An 18,572-nucleotide genomic window follows, 5' to 3' on the forward strand; every position below is an offset into this window, starting at 1 on the left:
CAAAACATGTAAAAACACGTACAAACTCCGAAGCACATAAAATGTCATGGTCCTGGGTCGTTGACCCAGCGTTTTGTGTTTTGCGATTATTTCCCTCTGTTCTAGTTATTCTGTGTCCTCCCCCCTCTTGTCCGGTTCGGGTTCTAGATTTCCTGTTTTGTTCTGAAAGTCTGTGTCTGTTGTCATTGTGTTCAGCTTGTGTCCTCCAGTCATCATGTGTATTCAGATCAGCTGTTCTTCCCTCCTGTGTGCGATTACCCGATTACCTTGTGTGTGTGTGTATATATAGTGGGTGTCGGTCTGTGTTCGTTGTCGGCTCGTCTGTGTTTCTTGGTATCCTGGTCCTTGGTCTGCGTCTCTCTGCTCCGCTCTCCGTTTTGTAAGATTTCAGGTTTGCTCTTTAGTTTCTCCCAGTTTAGGTTTGTCATTACTCATGCTTCATTGCCTGTTTTTGCCACTGCCACCGTGTAAATAAACTTCACTCGTATCATCAGTTTGCTGCATTTTGGGTCCTCCTTTTCCTCCACTCCACACGGCTCACTCCGCCAGCCGTGACATAAAAACTCAGAAGCATATAAAAACTCAGAAGCATATAAAAACTCAAAACACGTACAAAAGACAACAGAAGTGCTCCAGGATGCTGGGCGCAGTGTTGAGCCTTTATCTTGTGGCTACACAAGCCAGCAAGTACCAACGACCGGATTTGGTGTGTGGTAATAACAGGTAAATGAACTTTTGTTTAAATTATTTGAATATATATATGAGTGCCTGTGTATAAATACACAAACAATACACACATGCTTTCAATTGTGTAATTTAAGTGATCTAGTAGCTCTGCTTTGGAAGTTCAGTTCATGCTAGAAATGTGTTTTGGAGTTTGTACGTGTTTTGTCTCTAGGGGCCACCGCATATATTTATATATAAACATATATAAATAAAACCACTTGTTTTTATGTTAGTAATTCCTTTTGTGCATAATTTTATATTATTGTTAATAATAAATTAATTAAAGTAACAAAACAACCTGAAGAGCCGGTTCGGAGCCGAAAGAGCCGGCTCTTTTTAGTGAGCCGAACCGAAAGAGCCGGATCTCTAAAAAGAGCCGGAAATCCCATCACTACACCCTTGAAACATGATCTTGCAGAGCACCAGGTTTGTGATTTTTATGACTTAATTAGGGAAGCAGTGAGACGCGATCTGCTCAGATGTTTGTAAATTACTTAATGTGACTTTTACAGAGGCAGATGTAGATGAGGATGACTGGAGTTCTGTGATGTGGTGCAGACATTGATTACATAACACAGTACAACTGAACCACACCCATGTTCACCAGATCCCAGTTCACATAACTGCATCGTGGCACAGCACGGAATGATCACACTAGTCACACGTACTGGAGTGTGGGGGGGTCTAATGTGTTTGGGCACGGTATGAATCATCTAGTGTTCGTATACACTTGCAGTGAAGTTCTCAGGTATTCTGGATGCATTTAATTGAGAGGCCACAGGCTAGGTAGACCACAGGCAGGTAGATGTCTACTATAAAGGGATGATCCCTCTTTCCAGGGAATTCTATGGGATTATTCAGCACTGGGATTCACAATATTTCAACAGAAAGAATGTCTCCTGCAGAGCAAGTTGTATTTCATGTTGTTTGTAATTGTATTGTTGTCAGTGAGTTTCTTCAAGACCATTTTAGACCGCTAACCATGAAATCAATGGCAGAAAAGTAAAATTATTTGAAAATGAAGTGTTTAGAGAATTTAAAAAGATTCTAACACTATCTCAAATAATTCTGAGACTCATAGTTTTTGTTCATTTAGAAAGTTTAAACAATCAAAAGTACCTTTAAAGTGATTAAGAGTGCTTCCTTAAGCTTCATGGCCACTGTGAAAGGATTTATTTCTTTGGTAGAAAATAGGTACTAGTGGTGTGCGGATCGATACTGAAATATCGATTCTTCCGATACCAGCAATTTATGTTCTAGAATCGATTCTCATATTATAATATCGATATTTTAGTACTCTGGGGTAAATTTGTAGTTTTTCCATTAAAATGAACGCAGTGGAAAGAAACTATACAATTCGGATCGTCTAATTTGGAAGGAACTACTTCCTCTTACGCCTTTCATAGTCATATGCGGAATACGGCTGTATAAATGTGTCGCAGCCCCTGGCGCAAACTCACAACAATGGCTGAGCGCAAACAAAGTCCTGTGTGGACACGTTGTTGTGGCAACACTACTGACCTCGTCAAACACCTCGGAGTAAATCACATCACAGAATATGATAAGCTTATGTTGAGGCGAACTGAAGAGGAGGACAGGGACAGGTGCTGCTAGGGCGAGACAGACGTCTCTCGCAGAGTCCTTTAGTGCTGCAGGCAGGCAACATGCTCAAATAGCGCACAACGTCAGTTTTTTTATTTCTATATGATTATTCTGCATTATTAAGCAATAAAAACAAGTTGTCTGTCCTCTAATCATTATGAAGCAATATGGTTATGTTATTATTACAATTACATAATACAATTATATATTGTATTATGAAATGCAATGAAACATTACGGTTTTGTACAGAGTATCGGTATCGGATCAGTATCGCCGATACCACCCTGAATTTTACTTGGTATCGGATCGGAAAGGAAATCAGTAGTATCGCACATCACTAATAGGTACACCTACTGAAAATGCTGAAAGTGGGGTTTGTGAATTATCCAGAGTAATTTAGGACATTGTTTTCAAAGACAGAATCAGCTGCACGGTCTTTCATTTCTAATGAAATTTTAATTAATTCTTCAAAGCTGCAAGTCCCCTGATTTTGTGTGGGAGATGTAGTGTGAATCCACTCCTTAAAAATGGCTGAACAGATGTAAGGAACGTTGCTATTTTGGTTTGTATCACTAAGGTGACTGGAGAACTCCAGTAATCTGCAGTGAAGTGCTGCGTATGGCTGCCTGTTCAGTCTAATGAACAGCAGTCCCTGCAGACACACCGTGCGAGTTCTGCTCTTGATAGCAAAGACTTCTCCACACAGACCTTCAGCCTGAAAGACGACCGTGGGAGGCTGATTTCACTTCACCTCTCCATGCAGGCTGAAGAACACCACCGTGTATATGGGAGGACCACAGAAGAGGGCTGTAAGTGAAGTGGTTGGCACAGTTCACGCAGACTCCTCCAGCCATTTGTGTTGGCAGGACACGATGACAGCGTGACCCCCGTTTGCCTGAGAGAGCTCGCAATGACGTGGAGGAATAACAAACAGCTACCTGCCTTGGCAACAGCACAGATGGATCTTAGCAACAGCTTACAGGGTCTAAGGAGTGTGTTCATGCACTAGTTGTCATATAGTAATGATATGTGCCATTTGTTTAGAACAAACTTTGACAAGGTGATTTACATTATCATTTTATTTGTCCTTTCCAACTGATGACTTTATATATATACATCCAACATCGATTCAGGAAACATCTATTTGTAAATCTGTGTGTATATAGCATGTTTCTTTATAGGTATAGCTGTAGGTAGAGCACAAGTCCTGCATTTAATTTCGCTTATAAATTGATTAAGTTTTATACTCAAAGTATTCTACAAAAGCAGTCAGTTGAAAATTAATGAGTTTGAGGGTAAATAAATAATTCACAGAAGGGCTTTTAGTGACCAACGTGGCTTCAGGTTTTGCTATAGGTTTTCAGTGTCATGGTGGTGGGATAGTTCCCACGGGGGAACACAGACAGGCTAACATATGAATGGCTGGGCAACTAAGCCTTGCAATTGCTGACCTTTTATAAAATTTGCAAGCAAACCTTTTTAGTAGTTTGAATGATTTTATATTTGCTGTTTGCTTGCTCTCATGTTAGTACTGCCAGGGTTGCCACAGGAGCAATACATTAAAGAAAGACATTAATTTAACACAAATACCAAACAACAGCTACATCTTCTCTTGATGTAATGATGGGGCACTGATGCTGATAAGCCTGTTAAGTGACACAGTCAGCATTTCTGCCAGCCTTGCCTCCGGGCTTTAAATGGACTTTATTTATAGCACTTTTTCCAGTGCACTCATACAGTGCTTTATAATTCTATGCATATTGTACAATGCTTTTTCTTACCATGCACACTCACGGGCTGCTGCTTTGGCTACAGCAGCTGTGTTGATTTCAGCTTGTATTATATGTTTTTACCTTCGGTGGATTTTTCATATGTTATAGTTTTGTTTGTTTTTTCATTTAAATTCTGCGACTGCTGCCAGTCCATATTTGTCCCCTTTTTAATCTGAACATGATCATAGCTAGAAATCCTAGATTCATGTGACCACTCCTGGCTTTGTTACACCAGAATAGAACAGCAACCTGTTTGCAGCTAGGACAAATTGATGGTTGCCCAGTGATTACAATTAATTTCTTCACATTCAGGAACCAGCTACAAGTAGTTGCAGGGATTCCTTTCAGTCTCAAGGTGATTGTACACATCAGCTGGTGGGAGGCAACCTGTCTCCAAACTATCATGGGGCAACTTGAATGCAATCTCTCTTGGACAAAGACTGGCAAAGGTTTGCATATAATCTTGTGTAACTTATAAATGCAGATGGATTGCGAACACACATCAATCAATCTGAGTCCATCTGCGCCAATGAGTGCAATTTGGCTGCGACATGTCTTTTTGCAACAGAGGACTTAAGTCAACAGCTTGCCAACTGATTGTATAGTAGTGGTTGGTGCTGCTCTCCCAGAGCATTGGGTAGGATTGAGGTTAGGGTTAGCACACTGGGAAAGGAAACAGCAACCCAAAACCAGCATCCCCAGAATTAAGTCTTCCACTCCTCCTGCTGACTCTGACTTCAGAAGTTTAATGCGAACTTCGTCATAAGTAGATGGCAACAGATTGGTGATTTTTGCCCATTTATCACAGTTAATTGCCATATTATCACAGACAGATTGCATGTAATTGCCAGCTTGACCCCATTCAGTCACAAATCTGCTCTCAGTCTGCCATCAGACTGACTCCGCCTTATTGCTGTTTTATTGCTGTCTGGACGCACCAGAGTCGCTTTGAAACAATTGACTGTGAGAGGTCACTTGTTCATTGCAGTCGCCAACAATTTTCTTTTCCAGTGTGACTGTAGCATAAAAAAGTTTAAAATGGTAAATGGCCTGTATTTATATAGCGCTTTACTAGTCCCTAAGGACCCCAAAGCGCTTTACATATCCAGTCACCCACCCATTCACACACACATTCACACACTGGATAATGGAGATGGATAATGGAAACAAGTTATCCTTAGACAACAAAAACTTTAACTCCTCAATGTATTTCTCTGAAACAATACTCTGAAGAAATGCAAAAATAAGCTTAATATTCTGGGGTGCCTGGAGTTTAGGAGTGAGTTGGTCTTTTAAGCTATTCAAGCTATTTCTGTCTGATCTTGCAGTGACTTGAGTCAGAGCGACACGACAGACCTCAACTGGTCAGAGCTTAGAGTCTTTCACAAGTAGGGATGGGCCAGCAACCAGCTACCCAAAGCAAAATGTAGAATCTATTCTTGCGCATAAATTCGTGTGTATGCTAGTGGCTGGTCTGTGACTGTGGACCTTTCAGTTGGAACAGTATGGGCTGCCTGTTCTCTGGATTCTTTCTTTTGCCATGCAAGCCAGAAAGCTCTCTGCTCCTATTAGTCAACGTCACAAAACAAATTGTGGAGATTGTCATAGGAGGTCGAGAGAAGTTAAAAATATCAGTTCTGGCGGGCTTGTCTTTTTGTTAGAATGTCACAAGGTGTCTAAGACGTGGCTTCGGTGGTTGTTGCTACATGGGATAAAATGTATCCCAGGGCCCTATGCTTATTTTTGGACCCACTGCTCTACATCTTCTCAGCTTCCACTGTGTAGTCTGAACTTGGCATTAGCATCTGCATTATGTGTGCACTTCTTTATCTCGGCTTGAGAACATGTGATGCATATTTGGGAAGCCCCAGACAAATGCTGAGTCACTTTTACTGTCAGGGCAAGAGATTAATCCTTCACACTAAACTGACAGACACATCGCATCTTTTATTTCCCCTCTGTGAGCCGCTGACCTCTGAGAAACACCCTAGCTGCTTCGTACAACAAGAAATACAGCATTCTAAGAGGTCTTTAACTTCAAGTTCAATCAGCAGTAACCTATAAATCCTGCTTTATAGTTTCTGATTCAATCGATGGTTTGTTATACTTTTACTATTGCATCTGCTGTGTCACACTAGCATTTTTTCTTTTTCATGATACATTGATATGGTGGTCCCTGAATATACTTTGGTTAAGACAGTAATAATTTTCTGTTTTAAAAGAAAGCTAAAATGGTTGCTGATTACTGATAGGGACCTGTTTCTAAGCAGTCCTACCCACCTTCTAGAGAATCACTCTGCTGTTTGTCTTAATGAACTGCAACAAAGAAATACTATGCTTTCAAGACGCACAGATAAGAGGAAGTAAAAAAAAACTAAAGCAAGAAAATTGGTGGAAAATTATGGTTATGGTTTTGCATGATAGTCCAGCAACTTTTCTGTAAAGCTCACCTGTGTTTGGCACAACCAGCCTCCCTCCATGGTGACCAAACACACCGGTGGTCCTCAGCGGCTCTTTGCAGGAGCTGAAGGGCCCATTGAGGGTAAGCAGACCCTTCTTCCTTCTGTCCATGGTGCTGCAATAGTCCCGGCTCAGATCTCGCGGGAAGGTCTCGGCTGGGGCTTTGGCGTGGAACTCCGCCCTCTCGGCCACACCTAGTGAAACCATAAAGGAGCTCTGAACTTTGACCTTGATGTCTGGCAGGGGGTCAAAGAGCTCTTTATCTGTGCTGTCCTGGAAGCAGAGGGGAGTGCTGTATGTCCGGCCCACTGTTAAGTCTGGCTGCATGGAGGAGTTGAGAAGCAACGGGTTTCCTACAGAGATGGAAAGACAGCACACAAGTCACCTAGAAGCCCTGCTCACAAGGGACCTGTATTAGGCAGGGAACTCATTTAACTAATGAATCAAAGCCCTACCTAAACAGCACTCACAAGGGGAATAATGAAATTCACTGTTGTCCCAGATACAACTAAAAAAGGTCAAGATTGTACGATTCTGGTATTTTTTAATGCCTTGATTTAGGAAAGAAAAAAAAAGAAGAAGAAGAAATTCAAAGATGTTTAAAAGCTGAAAAACATCTTACTTAAATTAAATATTATCCAGGCTCTCTGTCTGCAGCACAGTGCAGCAGATTACATTCAACTGAGTTGTCATTTCACCAAAAAAAAAAGAACAAAATATTAAAATCAGCGTTAATATTTAAAATTAATACAAATATCTGGATGTCCCCAGATAGCACTGATCCAGGTCAGTTCAGGTTTAAAGGCCACATCGCTCGAAAATTCTTGCAGCTGACCAATGAAATTCCAGCAGCAATTAAAACAACATGCCCGGGCAGGCAGCCGCTACATCAGAGGTAAGGGAGCACAACCTGGACAGAAGGTCCAGGGCTCTGAGCCACGGTCAGAGCGTTAGATTTAATTACCAAGCACACCCACAGCTTGATCTCCATAATCCATCTGCTGGAGTCAGCTCCTCTGGACACCCAGTTGTCCTCCTGAAGGACAGGAGGGAGGGCCACGAGGATCTATGTGACCGCTCTGTAAATGAGGGGAGTCCTTCATCTCCCAGCATGAACCCAGCAGCAGCCTACTGAGGGAGGTGAGAGGGAGGCGTCTTCATCTGTGACCATTAGATTTGACGACGCTGCCAAACAGAGCAAGGAGCACGCCGCATCGATTTGGCAGACGTGCCGTGCCCCTCGATGAGCCAGCCAAGATAACAGTGAAGTCATTGAGTCCTTGCTGCCCAGCTGTTGCCAGGCGAGGGGTGCAAAGCAGGAGGCTAATGTTGTTTTATTTTTAGGGAAGTCATTAATTACCTGGTATGTGATTTGTGATGAGCATCTTGGAGTGTGTGTTGCTTTTTCACTTATTCTTTCAAAACTTTATCCCTTATTTTTTCCTGTCACAGTTAAAAGGTTGCTGGTTTAATTCCAGGAGAACATATAAATCCCTTTTAAGATGATGGCAGGAAGGGTAACCCGAGTACCCTGTACCCTGAGCAAAGATGTGTTCACTTGAAAAATTACCACTGTTTTTGTGAAACGTGGTCAGTTCTGTTAGTGTTAGAATATGTTAGTGAATCAGTTTCTGTATCAACAGCTTGTGGTTGCTACACCTACAATGTGCATACTGCCATGTCTCTATTTGTCTTTATAAGGAAACAGGTTGTTGTTAAAGAGAAGCCTGCACTGCTAAGGGGGGAAACAACAAACAAAAATCAAAAAGCAGGAGAAAGTCAGCTGAAAAAACTGAAACAATGAAGTCCAAAAAGAGAGCCAGAAAGCGAGTGTAGGACTGACATAACAAAAAAACAAGAAAAACAAAACAAAAAACACCATCAACCATTTTTTCCATCTAAAATTTGGCATTTCCATTACCAAAAAACAAGGTCTAATGGGTTGTCTGCACTGTTGGTTTGTTATGTTTTGTTAAATACAAGAAAATTATAGTTTTCCCTCCACAGTTTGAGTATGGTGTCATACTCTCCTCACCATGTGGCAAAAGCATGAACCATGTTCATGAAGTAAATATTACAAAACTAGATCAAAATAATATATTGTTACAAAATCCTCAGCAGCTCTTTGAGTGCTCAGATAGAGTAGAAAAGCGCTATATAAGAACCAGTACATTTACCATTTACAGTTCTGCTCACAGCACAGCAGTGTGCCTCTGTGTACCATGTGGAAACCACTGCAGTATACTGTATTAATATCATTGCAGATTTAACATACTTTATCATTCACCACTCTAGTGCCTGCATTCCAGATGACAAAGCACCAGCACATATGATGCAGGTAACATTACCTGGTAATTGCCACTAAAGATGATGTTCCCAAAGAAATTGATAAAAAAAAAGACGCATTTTTCATTTCAAGTGAACCCACAGGCAGCTCTGCTGATATTCTGGCTCTTGGTCAGAGCCGCACTCTGGTGGACATTACCCCTCTGCAGCTGACATTCGATCACTGCTAAATTTTCTCCCCTCCGGTCGAGTGGAGAATGATCTGATTATCGCTTGAGTGTGCATCTTTAAGAATGGCGCAGTGAAAATGGAATGGCAGTGGTGAGATGAGAGAAGTTAATGAAATGTACCTCAGGTTGAATACCTTGAGGGATAGGTTTGGAATTGGGCTTCTGATTAAAAATCACTCAGAAGGAGAAGTAATGCACAGAGACAGGTTCAGGTCCAAAGACTCATTCTGCACTCTGATAGCAGAGAGCCATCCGAAAGCATTTAAGAACTTCTTTAAAAAAATTTCTTGCTAGTAATTATTGGGCATGAAAATGCTATTAAGATACAATTAAACAAAAACTTTGTAAGGTCTTTCCATCCTCAAGGAAGCATTTAATTTCTTGCCATGTTTATAAAAAGGATTGTAAAACTTTAACAAGCAGGCCTGTATAAAATGCCTCAACAACTTCCTTCAAAAGAAACTGCGGGAAAGAGATGTGGAAGAAGGTGTTCTACATTTCAATAGAAAATGGAAAGGAGTGATTGTGGCTGGTCGAGGGCACAGCAGGCAGGCTGTAAGGAGAACTGGCCTATTTAAATAGGATTAATGACCTGCTGAATGTAGACCTGGTGTTTTGTCTCACACCTTTCCAATGCCATGACAACGGGTGGGGCTAGACAGGCTCCCTAGGCCTTGGAGGTGCTGTGGGGTAGAGTGTAGGCCCCTAATGGGACTGTTCATGGATGCACTGAGGATGAATCACCTGTCAGCGCCATGGCTATCACATGCACTAACCCAGAAGTGTTAGGAACGGTCATGTGGATGCCTGTAGCGAGGCTGTCTGAGATGGCCACAGTCGTCAACCAAAGTTACCGCTGCACCCAACAGAAATTGAATTGATGTTCACTGTTCCATACCCATCAGTGGCTTAGGCCAGTGTAATCTAATGGACAATATTGGTTGCCTGACATTCAAATGTGTGGTCTGCAGGGAGGAGGGGTGGTAGTATAGGTGTCTATCAGAGATTGATTATCTACCACTTCACAATAACAGACGAGCAGGTCTGTCAAAATAGAAGGACTAGTTCTTTCGCTGATTATGGAGGGATAAATCCTAAGCAGATAGGGAGGCTGCACACATTCTGCTTGATGCAAACAAATGCCATCAATCACCTGGTGGCCCTGTCAGAAAGGTCTGTGATGATGCTGCCGTTTGGCCTTGTGGTCGCTGTCTCGTGTCAACACGCAGTCGAAGGCACTCTCTTACCTTGTCTGGTGTTCTTGAAGTTGAAAGACTGGAAACCCCCGGTGAGCGCAGAGGAGTCAATAACGTCCACGCCGTACTCGCTGTGATTTTTCCTGTACAGCATGACAGCCACCACAAGGATTGCAACGGTGATTATGCCGGCTCCAAGGCCTGAGTACAGAGCCACATCATTGGAGCTCTCCATACCTGAGACACAAGACACACACAAAAAATGGCTACCTTCAATTCTCTTATTCCTCAAGAAGCACTTCAAGTAATGGCCTAAGGGAATAGGACAAAATAATGGCCAGGCAATCAATGTCCATTTATGTTGCTCAAATTCAACATAATCAGTGCTTTAATTCATTGTTTAGGTACTCTAAACAATGTTTAAAAAGAGCAATACCACTGTGACTGTGGGTCAAGGCTACATTAGATACTGTCCAACACATAACTGAAACAATCTCAAACTCAATTGTGGGCAGCATAGTTGTATTGTGGGTTCAAAAGATGAGAAATGCTTGGAATACAATGTTCTGCTGCAATAATCTAACACTTTTCCTGTCCAATACTGAATAGGTCAACAAAATTCAACATTTATGGCCAAGCTTCAGTCTAATGGAACTGGAGCTCAGCGTCAGCTATAAAAGTAAACAAATGGAGAAAAATGGAGAAACTACTTTGGTAGTGACAAGTTTAGCAAGAAAATAAGGTTAGGTTAACCGGCTAGCTGCATTGCTGAGTGTTGATGATTTTGTCAACGAATTTACCCAAACCTCAAAACCTAATCTATGTAACTCACTGTAGCTATCCAAATTGAATACTTTATCAACTAACATTAGGAACCAGACTCTCACAGCTAGATAGTATTTAGCTACCAGCTGTAGATAGCTTGAATTTTCACAAAATCGTATCTGTAATATAATCATTTAATAGTGTTAAACAAAAACAAGACTAGCATTTAGAACTATTTTTGCGCTATTATACTGATACTGAGGGATACAGTATGTGCAATGTTCTTCAAGTTGTTGTAGACCTACATTGCACAATACACCATGATAGTGTAGATCAGCACCATCTAATATACGTCTTATCACTCTCACTCTTTTATCCGATGTTAGCTTGCAGTGTAGTGTAGCTTAACAATTAATACCAAGGTTACCCACAGATCCTTTAAGACTGTAATGTAAATAATTTTATCAGCCACATTTTATTAATTTGCAGGATATAATTTCAGTTTTAATATTATTTTTCTGTAAATGAATCACTTTACCTAAACAGAAAGAAGCTGACCCAGTGAAAGACTTTTTCCTTAATGTTGTGTAGAAAAGAGCATCGCCTTAGTTGTGATAATAAAGACCCACAGAGAGTGAAGATGAGATGGAGAAAAACAGTGGAGAAAATGTTGTTATTATGTGGACATACAAGAGCCAACTCAAGCAAGTTTTGGGTTAGTATGAAAATAAAGCAAGAAGGAGGAAATGAGGTATGACATCCAATATTCACATGGCAGCTAGAGAAGCTACAGTGCTACAGTCAAGTTGATATCAAAAGATATCTACTTGACTGTAGCACTTTAATAGCACTGTAGGTCTTCTTACTCCATCCATAATTTTACTTAAAATATACTTACTATACTAGTAAGTGTCTTACTAGAAATACAATTTCATTATTTATTTATTTATTTATGTATTTAAATTGTTTTGGAGTCGTTAAAAATAACTCACAATTGTCCTCAGATTTTTCAGATTGTCACTACAAGGCTCCTGTTTGAAACTGCTTGGGCTACATGCATCTTGCTTTAGTAATGCTTTACCACTTTGACCCTGATTGTTTTTAATGCTTGATTACAAGTGCCTCTGCATCATATTAAAAGTTTAGTTTAACAAATCTGATTTTACTTTGAAAAAGTACCATCAAGTCATCCATTATCTAGAAAATGTGATAAATAAATACTTATATCAACTTCATACTTTACATTCATCATTTTATATTTAGCCAAATGAATCACAATCAAACAAAGAGTGTAGGGTTGAGAAATCAAAGGTTACCACACACACACACACACACACACACACACACACACACACACACACACACACACACACACACACACACACACACACACACACACACACACACAGTGTGTGTGAGGAGTTCAGTCATTTGGGAGGGGCTCAGAGTAGAGCTGCTACTCTCACATTGAAAGGGAACAGCTAAGGCTGTTGCCTTCTGGGTAAAGTTTTCCAACTGGGCATATCTTACTGGGAGGAGGCCTCGGTGTAGACCTGGGACCCGCTGGAGAGATTACATCTATCAGCTAGCCTGGGAAAACATTTTCCTTGGAAAAGCTGAAGTAGGTGGTGAGAGGGAGGTCTGAGCTTCCCTGCTGCTGCCCCCATGACTTCAGATAAGTGGAAGAAGATGAATGATTTTTTTTTAAATTTTAGATTTAAATTTTTATTTTGGTGGTTGTCATGAATTTTCAAACAGCCTACATCACTCATAATGCACGACACACTTTTCAGTGTACTTTATTCGTTTTTTGGATGTTAATTTGTCATATTTTAGTAATACATGAACTTCTTTTGTAGTAATATTTTTCCATATCATATTCAACCTCGCTTTATTTGAAGTGTTTTTCTTCCTCATTTTCTGGAGTATAACGTGCAATGTTGACAACGCGTGATGTGAGTTGTTGCACATTTAAGCACCATGATTCATTCTTGAAGAATGTGATTAATGGTTTAAAATGCCTTTGTTACTTTCGACATGTTCCTTTAACTTGTTCTGCAATGTAACTTAACAGCTGAGTGTTTCTTAGTTTTAGACCAAGTTTGTCGACTGGAACATCCGTAACCACCACAGTCAATTTTCAATCAAACAGTCAAGATGTTATTGAAGTGCAGACTTTTACTTTTAATTTAACAAAAGTATTACACATTAACTGTTAACAATAACAGCCATTTTCAGAGACTCAGTGTAATTGGAATGAAACATATGGAGCTGATCCCAGTTGCTGAAGCTATTCACTGTAACTCTCAATATGAGGTCCCAATAGATATCAGTACAATCGAAGGAGGCCATCATTACATTGCAAAACAAAGCAGTGCCATCGGAGCGATAGAAAAAACTTTAAACTGATCAAATAAAAAATCTGGTACATTCCTAAAAAGAATGGATGCAACAACACTAAAAGCCCCAAAGGACCACAGACAACAACTGCAGTGGTCGTTCACAGAGTTCCTTCTTTCGTTAACAACAGTTTCTTCAGAGCATCTAACCAAGTAAAGAGGTAGGATTGTCAAAAGCATATCAAAAGTTGGCTACATGAAGAAAAATCTTTGAAGAGATGAAACTAAGATTATCTTGTATCACAATCATGGTAAGAGGACAATATGAAGAAGGAAAAGAGCAGTTTATCACAAACTATTAAATATAGTGGAGGCATGAACGAATGGGCATGTATGACTGCCAGTGGAACACAGCCATTAGTGTTTATTGATAATGTGATTGCTGATAGACGCAGCATGAATTCTTAAAGGTACAGGGCTATATTCTCTGCTCACGTTCAACCAAATGCTGCTAAAGTAGTCAGACAGCACTCCACAGTACAAATGGACAATGATCCCAAACATACGGCAAAAGCAACCCAAGTTACATGTCAGTCACTTGATCGTAACCCAATAGAGCATGGCTTTCAGTTACTAAAGAAAAAACTAAGAGAGAGAAACCCACGAACAAGCAGCAACTGAAATAACTGCCAGGAGAAAACCATATTTAGTGATATTCATTGGTCTTAGACTAAAGGAAGGCATTAACTACAAGAGATTTTTATAAAGATTAAAAACAAATCTTTATATTTCAAGTCATGCTTGTTTGTCAAATTGCTTTTGAGACTCTGAGAATGGGGAACTATGTGTAAATATGCTGGTAATTACTAAATAGTTTATGTAAAATTTTTCTTAAAGTTTTGTTAAACTTGAGCTGGAATTTTGTACTTGAACTCTATCTTTATCTTAGTCTTGACCTTAACTTAGTCTGGTTTAAAAACCACCAGGGTGTAGCATATTGGAATTAGCTAGAAAGAAAATGTCAGTCAAATACTTACAAACCTAAATTTTGTGACTTTGTGAGAATATGGTGAGAGGAGTAGACCATAATGTTAAACTGTGGCATATTACACTAAAGCTAGTAACAGTGAGAGTGATTAGCCTTACTGTCTTTAGACCTACTGGTCTATGTCCAATAGCTGTGATGGATATCTCACAGGAAAGGCAATCAGACCCCATACAGTGATTGCTTGCCACATATAAGCTTTATGCAATCCCCATTCAATCATTTAAGCTTTTGTAGTAGGCACAACTTTCATGTTGAAGTGGCAACCTAATGGAGCTACAATAACACCTGACAATCACTTACTTGGACTAACTCTGGCAAGTGATTGAACGCCACCACAGGAATGCAAGGACAGCGCTGTAAATTGCTCAAATTAGCTCATTTGCAATGATTACAAATCATTAATCCTCCACAACATAGCACATGTTCACTTGTCACAACCAATATATCTCATGGCTCAAAGTAGAAACACAGCTGTGATGTCACGGTTGTCATAAAAGTTCAGCACTGAATAATGACATGAATTTGTAATGAGCATTTGCTGGGTTAACACCAGAGCTGCTTAGATCAAGGTGAACTAAATACTGTAATTCATAATGTGTCCATTTCCAGAGTATATGCTAAGAGAATGCAAAGGACTGTCACTCCTCTAGTTTGCCTATAGCATTTCTTGCGCTCAAAATTAAGGGCATATAACATATCAATGGCAGGTGGGAGGGCAGGGGAGTAGAAGATGAAAGAAATCCACAGTGGAAGACTCACTTTGAGGTTTAACGTCATGTAGCAGCTTTCGATCTGCAAAGACAGAGAGATAGAATGAGACAAAGAGGAGAGAAAGTGGTGATTAAAGTCTGAGCCTCTGTGAAGTGACTATCAAATGTGGTCTCAGATCCAACACCCTGAACAGAGGGAAGCTCTTCTACTGACTGTACTTACAAACGATATATTGGATCTCATAATGGCCTGGAAGGTTTTAATATAGTTATCAAAGCATCACAGATAAAGAAGGTGAGGTATAGATTGTATAAACTCATCTCTGAGTGAACTAATGATCTCTAATGTTTGAGGACTGAGTCGTACTTTTCTACCAGACTACACTGATCACCCATAACATTAAGACTAGAGCTGGGCGATATGAGATTTTTTCATATCACGATATGTTTTTTTCATTTCAGGCGATAACGATATCTATCACGATATAAGCCAAATAACTATATTTGTAAGATTTAAATGTGCTGTTGCTCACAAGTAAAATGTGAAATAATCAGCAGCTTGTTTTTATTTAAATATTTATTTCCCATAATAAGTTCAACAGGGTAGATGTACTTAAGGAACATGAGACTTTTTCAGATAAATAAAGGCAAATATTGCAAACTACACAAAAGGCAGCCGCTAAAGCGTTTAAGTTTCAAAACAGAACAAACGAAACAGACTACTAAATTGTCAATTCCACTTAGAAACAAAATATTAATTCTAAAAATAAATCTTAGTTTGTTTTACAGAAGAACAGACAAAACTGACTAACTTTTGTCAATATCAAATAAACTGAGAACTAAAAGGAAATTCTCAATCTCTCCTTGTTGTATAGCTTAGCTTTTCAAACAGTTTTAACAGTTACTTTAGTCTGACAAAAGCCGAATGACGAATTAGCGCTTCCAGTCAGAGACTGAGGCTACGTCCACACGTACACGGGTATTTTTGAAAACGGAGATTTTCCGTTTTCGTTTTAAAAAATAATCCCGTCCACACATAAAGGCAGAAATGAAGGAAAACGCTGCTATGAACATGCCAAAGCAGCAGGTGGCGCTAGATTCCTAACCGTGCAGAAATGTTGGCCAATCAGAAGTCTAGAAGCCTCAGTGGGAAAAAGTAAACAAAGCTGGGGCATAGAAGCAGAACCGAGTCGTATGTGTGGAGGGACAGTAACTGTGTGTATATGTGAGCATTTAAACACTGCAGAGAGTAGAATTAACAGTAACAGTATTGTAGAAATTCATTTCACCGAAACAATAACGTGGCGCACAGTGTGACGCATGCACCAGTTTATTGTATTTCCAGACTTGCTTTCGGCACAATTTACAGTGCACGCTACTCTGTTTTTTGTCAGACTTGAAATAGCCGAAATACCTTCACACTACGGAACTTCTTTGGCTCTTCCGTTCGACAATCTCTCCGGCATTGGAACCATCATCTGTTTTCTCTTCGGTCACGCTATCGCGATAGCTTAATTTCTCTATCGAGTAAAAGTTATATCGCGATACATATCGTTATCGTTCTATCGCCCAGCTCTAATTAAGACCACTGTCTAACTGTCTAAAATGATTATCTTATTGCATTGCAGTGTTCTGTTGCCTTCCCCAAACTGACAACAACATTCTTTTGGGGGATACAATGTACCAAATGCACGCTGCACAAAAAAAACTGCTCAGAATCCACCAAGAACACAAAAGGAGGCCTATTGTGAGCTTTTGCAGGATGCACTGGAACAAGCCAGGTCCACTCTGGCCTCACTCCCACCAGACCCAAAGGAACTCACTGAATTCAGGTGTTACAATCGTTTCCATGGCTGCAGGTGTAAAACAAAATCAAGCACCAGGCATTCAGGCAGCTTCTACAAACATTTTTAAAAGAATGGGTCACTCTACAGAGTGGTACCATAATAGGATGTCACCTATGCAACAAGTCCAGTTTTGAAATTTTCTCACTTCTAAATTTTCCACAGTCAACTGTTAGTGGTACTGGGAATAACAGCAAGTCAACCACGAAGTTGTAGGCCATGTAAAATCACAGAGAGGGGTTGGCAGATGATGAGGAGCAGACTGAGCAGAGGTCGCCAACTTTCTGCAGAGTCAATCGCTACAAACCTCACAAACTTCATGTGGCCTTCAGATTCGTTCAAGAACAGTCAGTAGAGACCTTCAGAATGCATTTCTATGGCTAAGCTGTTGCATCCAGGACTTGCAACACAAAGTGCAATGCAAAGCTTCAGCTGCAGTTGTGTAAAGCACATCGCCACTGGACCCTAGAACAGTAAAGACACATTCTCTAGAGTGAGGAATCACGCTTCTCTGTCAGGCATTCTCATGGATGGTGGTTGCCAGGAGAACAGTAGATGTAAGATTGCAGTGTGCCAAGTGTAAAGTTTGGTGGAGGGGGGGATTGTGGTCTGGGGTTATTTTTTAGGAGCTGGGCTCAGCTCCTTAGTTCCAGTGCAAGGAACTCTTAATGCTTCAACATACCAAGATATTTTGGACAATTTCATGCTCCCAACTTTGTGGGAATAGTTTGAGAATGGCTCCTTTCTGTTCCAAGATGACTGCAAACCAGTGCACAAAGCAAGGTGCATAAATGAGTGACTATGATTTGTGAGTCCTGAACGCAAAGCAATAAAACACCTTTGGGAAAAATTAGAGCGGATACTGTGAGCCCAGCTTTCTTATCCACCGCACAAACATGCTTCTGGAAGAATGGTTAAAAATTTCCATAAACACACTCCTAAACCTTGTAGAATGCAATTATTTCTTTGTTGTAACTGTGCTTATTGTCAGTAAATCTTATAGAGTTGGAAAGACTTCTTATTTCCCCTAAATGGTGCCACATTTGTAAGGAAAATGCATTTCTGGGTAAAGCAGCAGAGTTGACTATGTGGGTTGTGCCTATGAAAACCTGCCAATCTCTGCCAATGCCAAACAGCTTATTCTGCTACTGACTCTTCTTTTGAAGATGCCAGGGACATCGCGAAGTGGGTGTCCCCAGGAGAGTTCACCACAAGAAGAATCTTCCACAGTTTTGCAGTAAAGGTTTGCAGGAGGGTATGGACAAAAGCTCTCTACCCAGACAAGTAGAGGAGGATGGACTGACCTATAGTCTTCACTTCAACCCCATTGAACACTTGTAGGATCAGCTATGTATGTTGTTGATGTCAGAGTGACCAGCACAACTGACATGACTGACTGATGACAAACGCTGGTTGAAAAATGAGATGCTATTCCACAGCTGGTGACCAGCATGAGGAGGAAGTGCCGGGCTATTGTGGTTATAAATGGTTTCTCCACATCCAAAGGAGGCCCCTGCTTGATAAATGAATGAATGATTAAACTGCCAGTATGTCTGGTTTCTTCAGACTTCTTAACAAATCCCATACACAGCAC

The 18,572-nt window shown here is 40.4% G+C and overlaps 1 protein-coding gene across 2 annotated transcripts in view; it reads right to left on the bottom strand.

Annotated features, from left to right (window-relative positions):
* Window positions 1–18,572, bottom strand: part of unc5db (unc-5 netrin receptor Db) — a 296,820-nt gene that overhangs the window by 84,562 nt on the left and 193,686 nt on the right. The window contains exons 8-10 of one of the 2 annotated variants that reach the window (XM_026187285.2): window positions 15,184–15,216; window positions 10,324–10,509; window positions 6,551–6,913 (exon numbers count right to left, since the gene is read on the bottom strand). In XM_026187285.2, the coding sequence (XP_026043070.1) occupies window positions 6,551–6,913; window positions 10,324–10,509; window positions 15,184–15,216 (582 nt within the window). The remainder of the gene's footprint in view (window positions 1–6,550; window positions 6,914–10,323; window positions 10,510–15,183; window positions 15,217–18,572) is intronic. The other variant, XM_026187286.2, reaches the window with a different exon arrangement.

Source organism: Astatotilapia calliptera, chromosome 12, assembly GCF_964374335.1.
Source record: "Astatotilapia calliptera chromosome 12, fAstCal68.1, whole genome shotgun sequence".
In the NCBI taxonomy this organism is placed as follows: Eukaryota; Metazoa; Chordata; class Actinopteri; order Cichliformes; family Cichlidae; genus Astatotilapia; species Astatotilapia calliptera.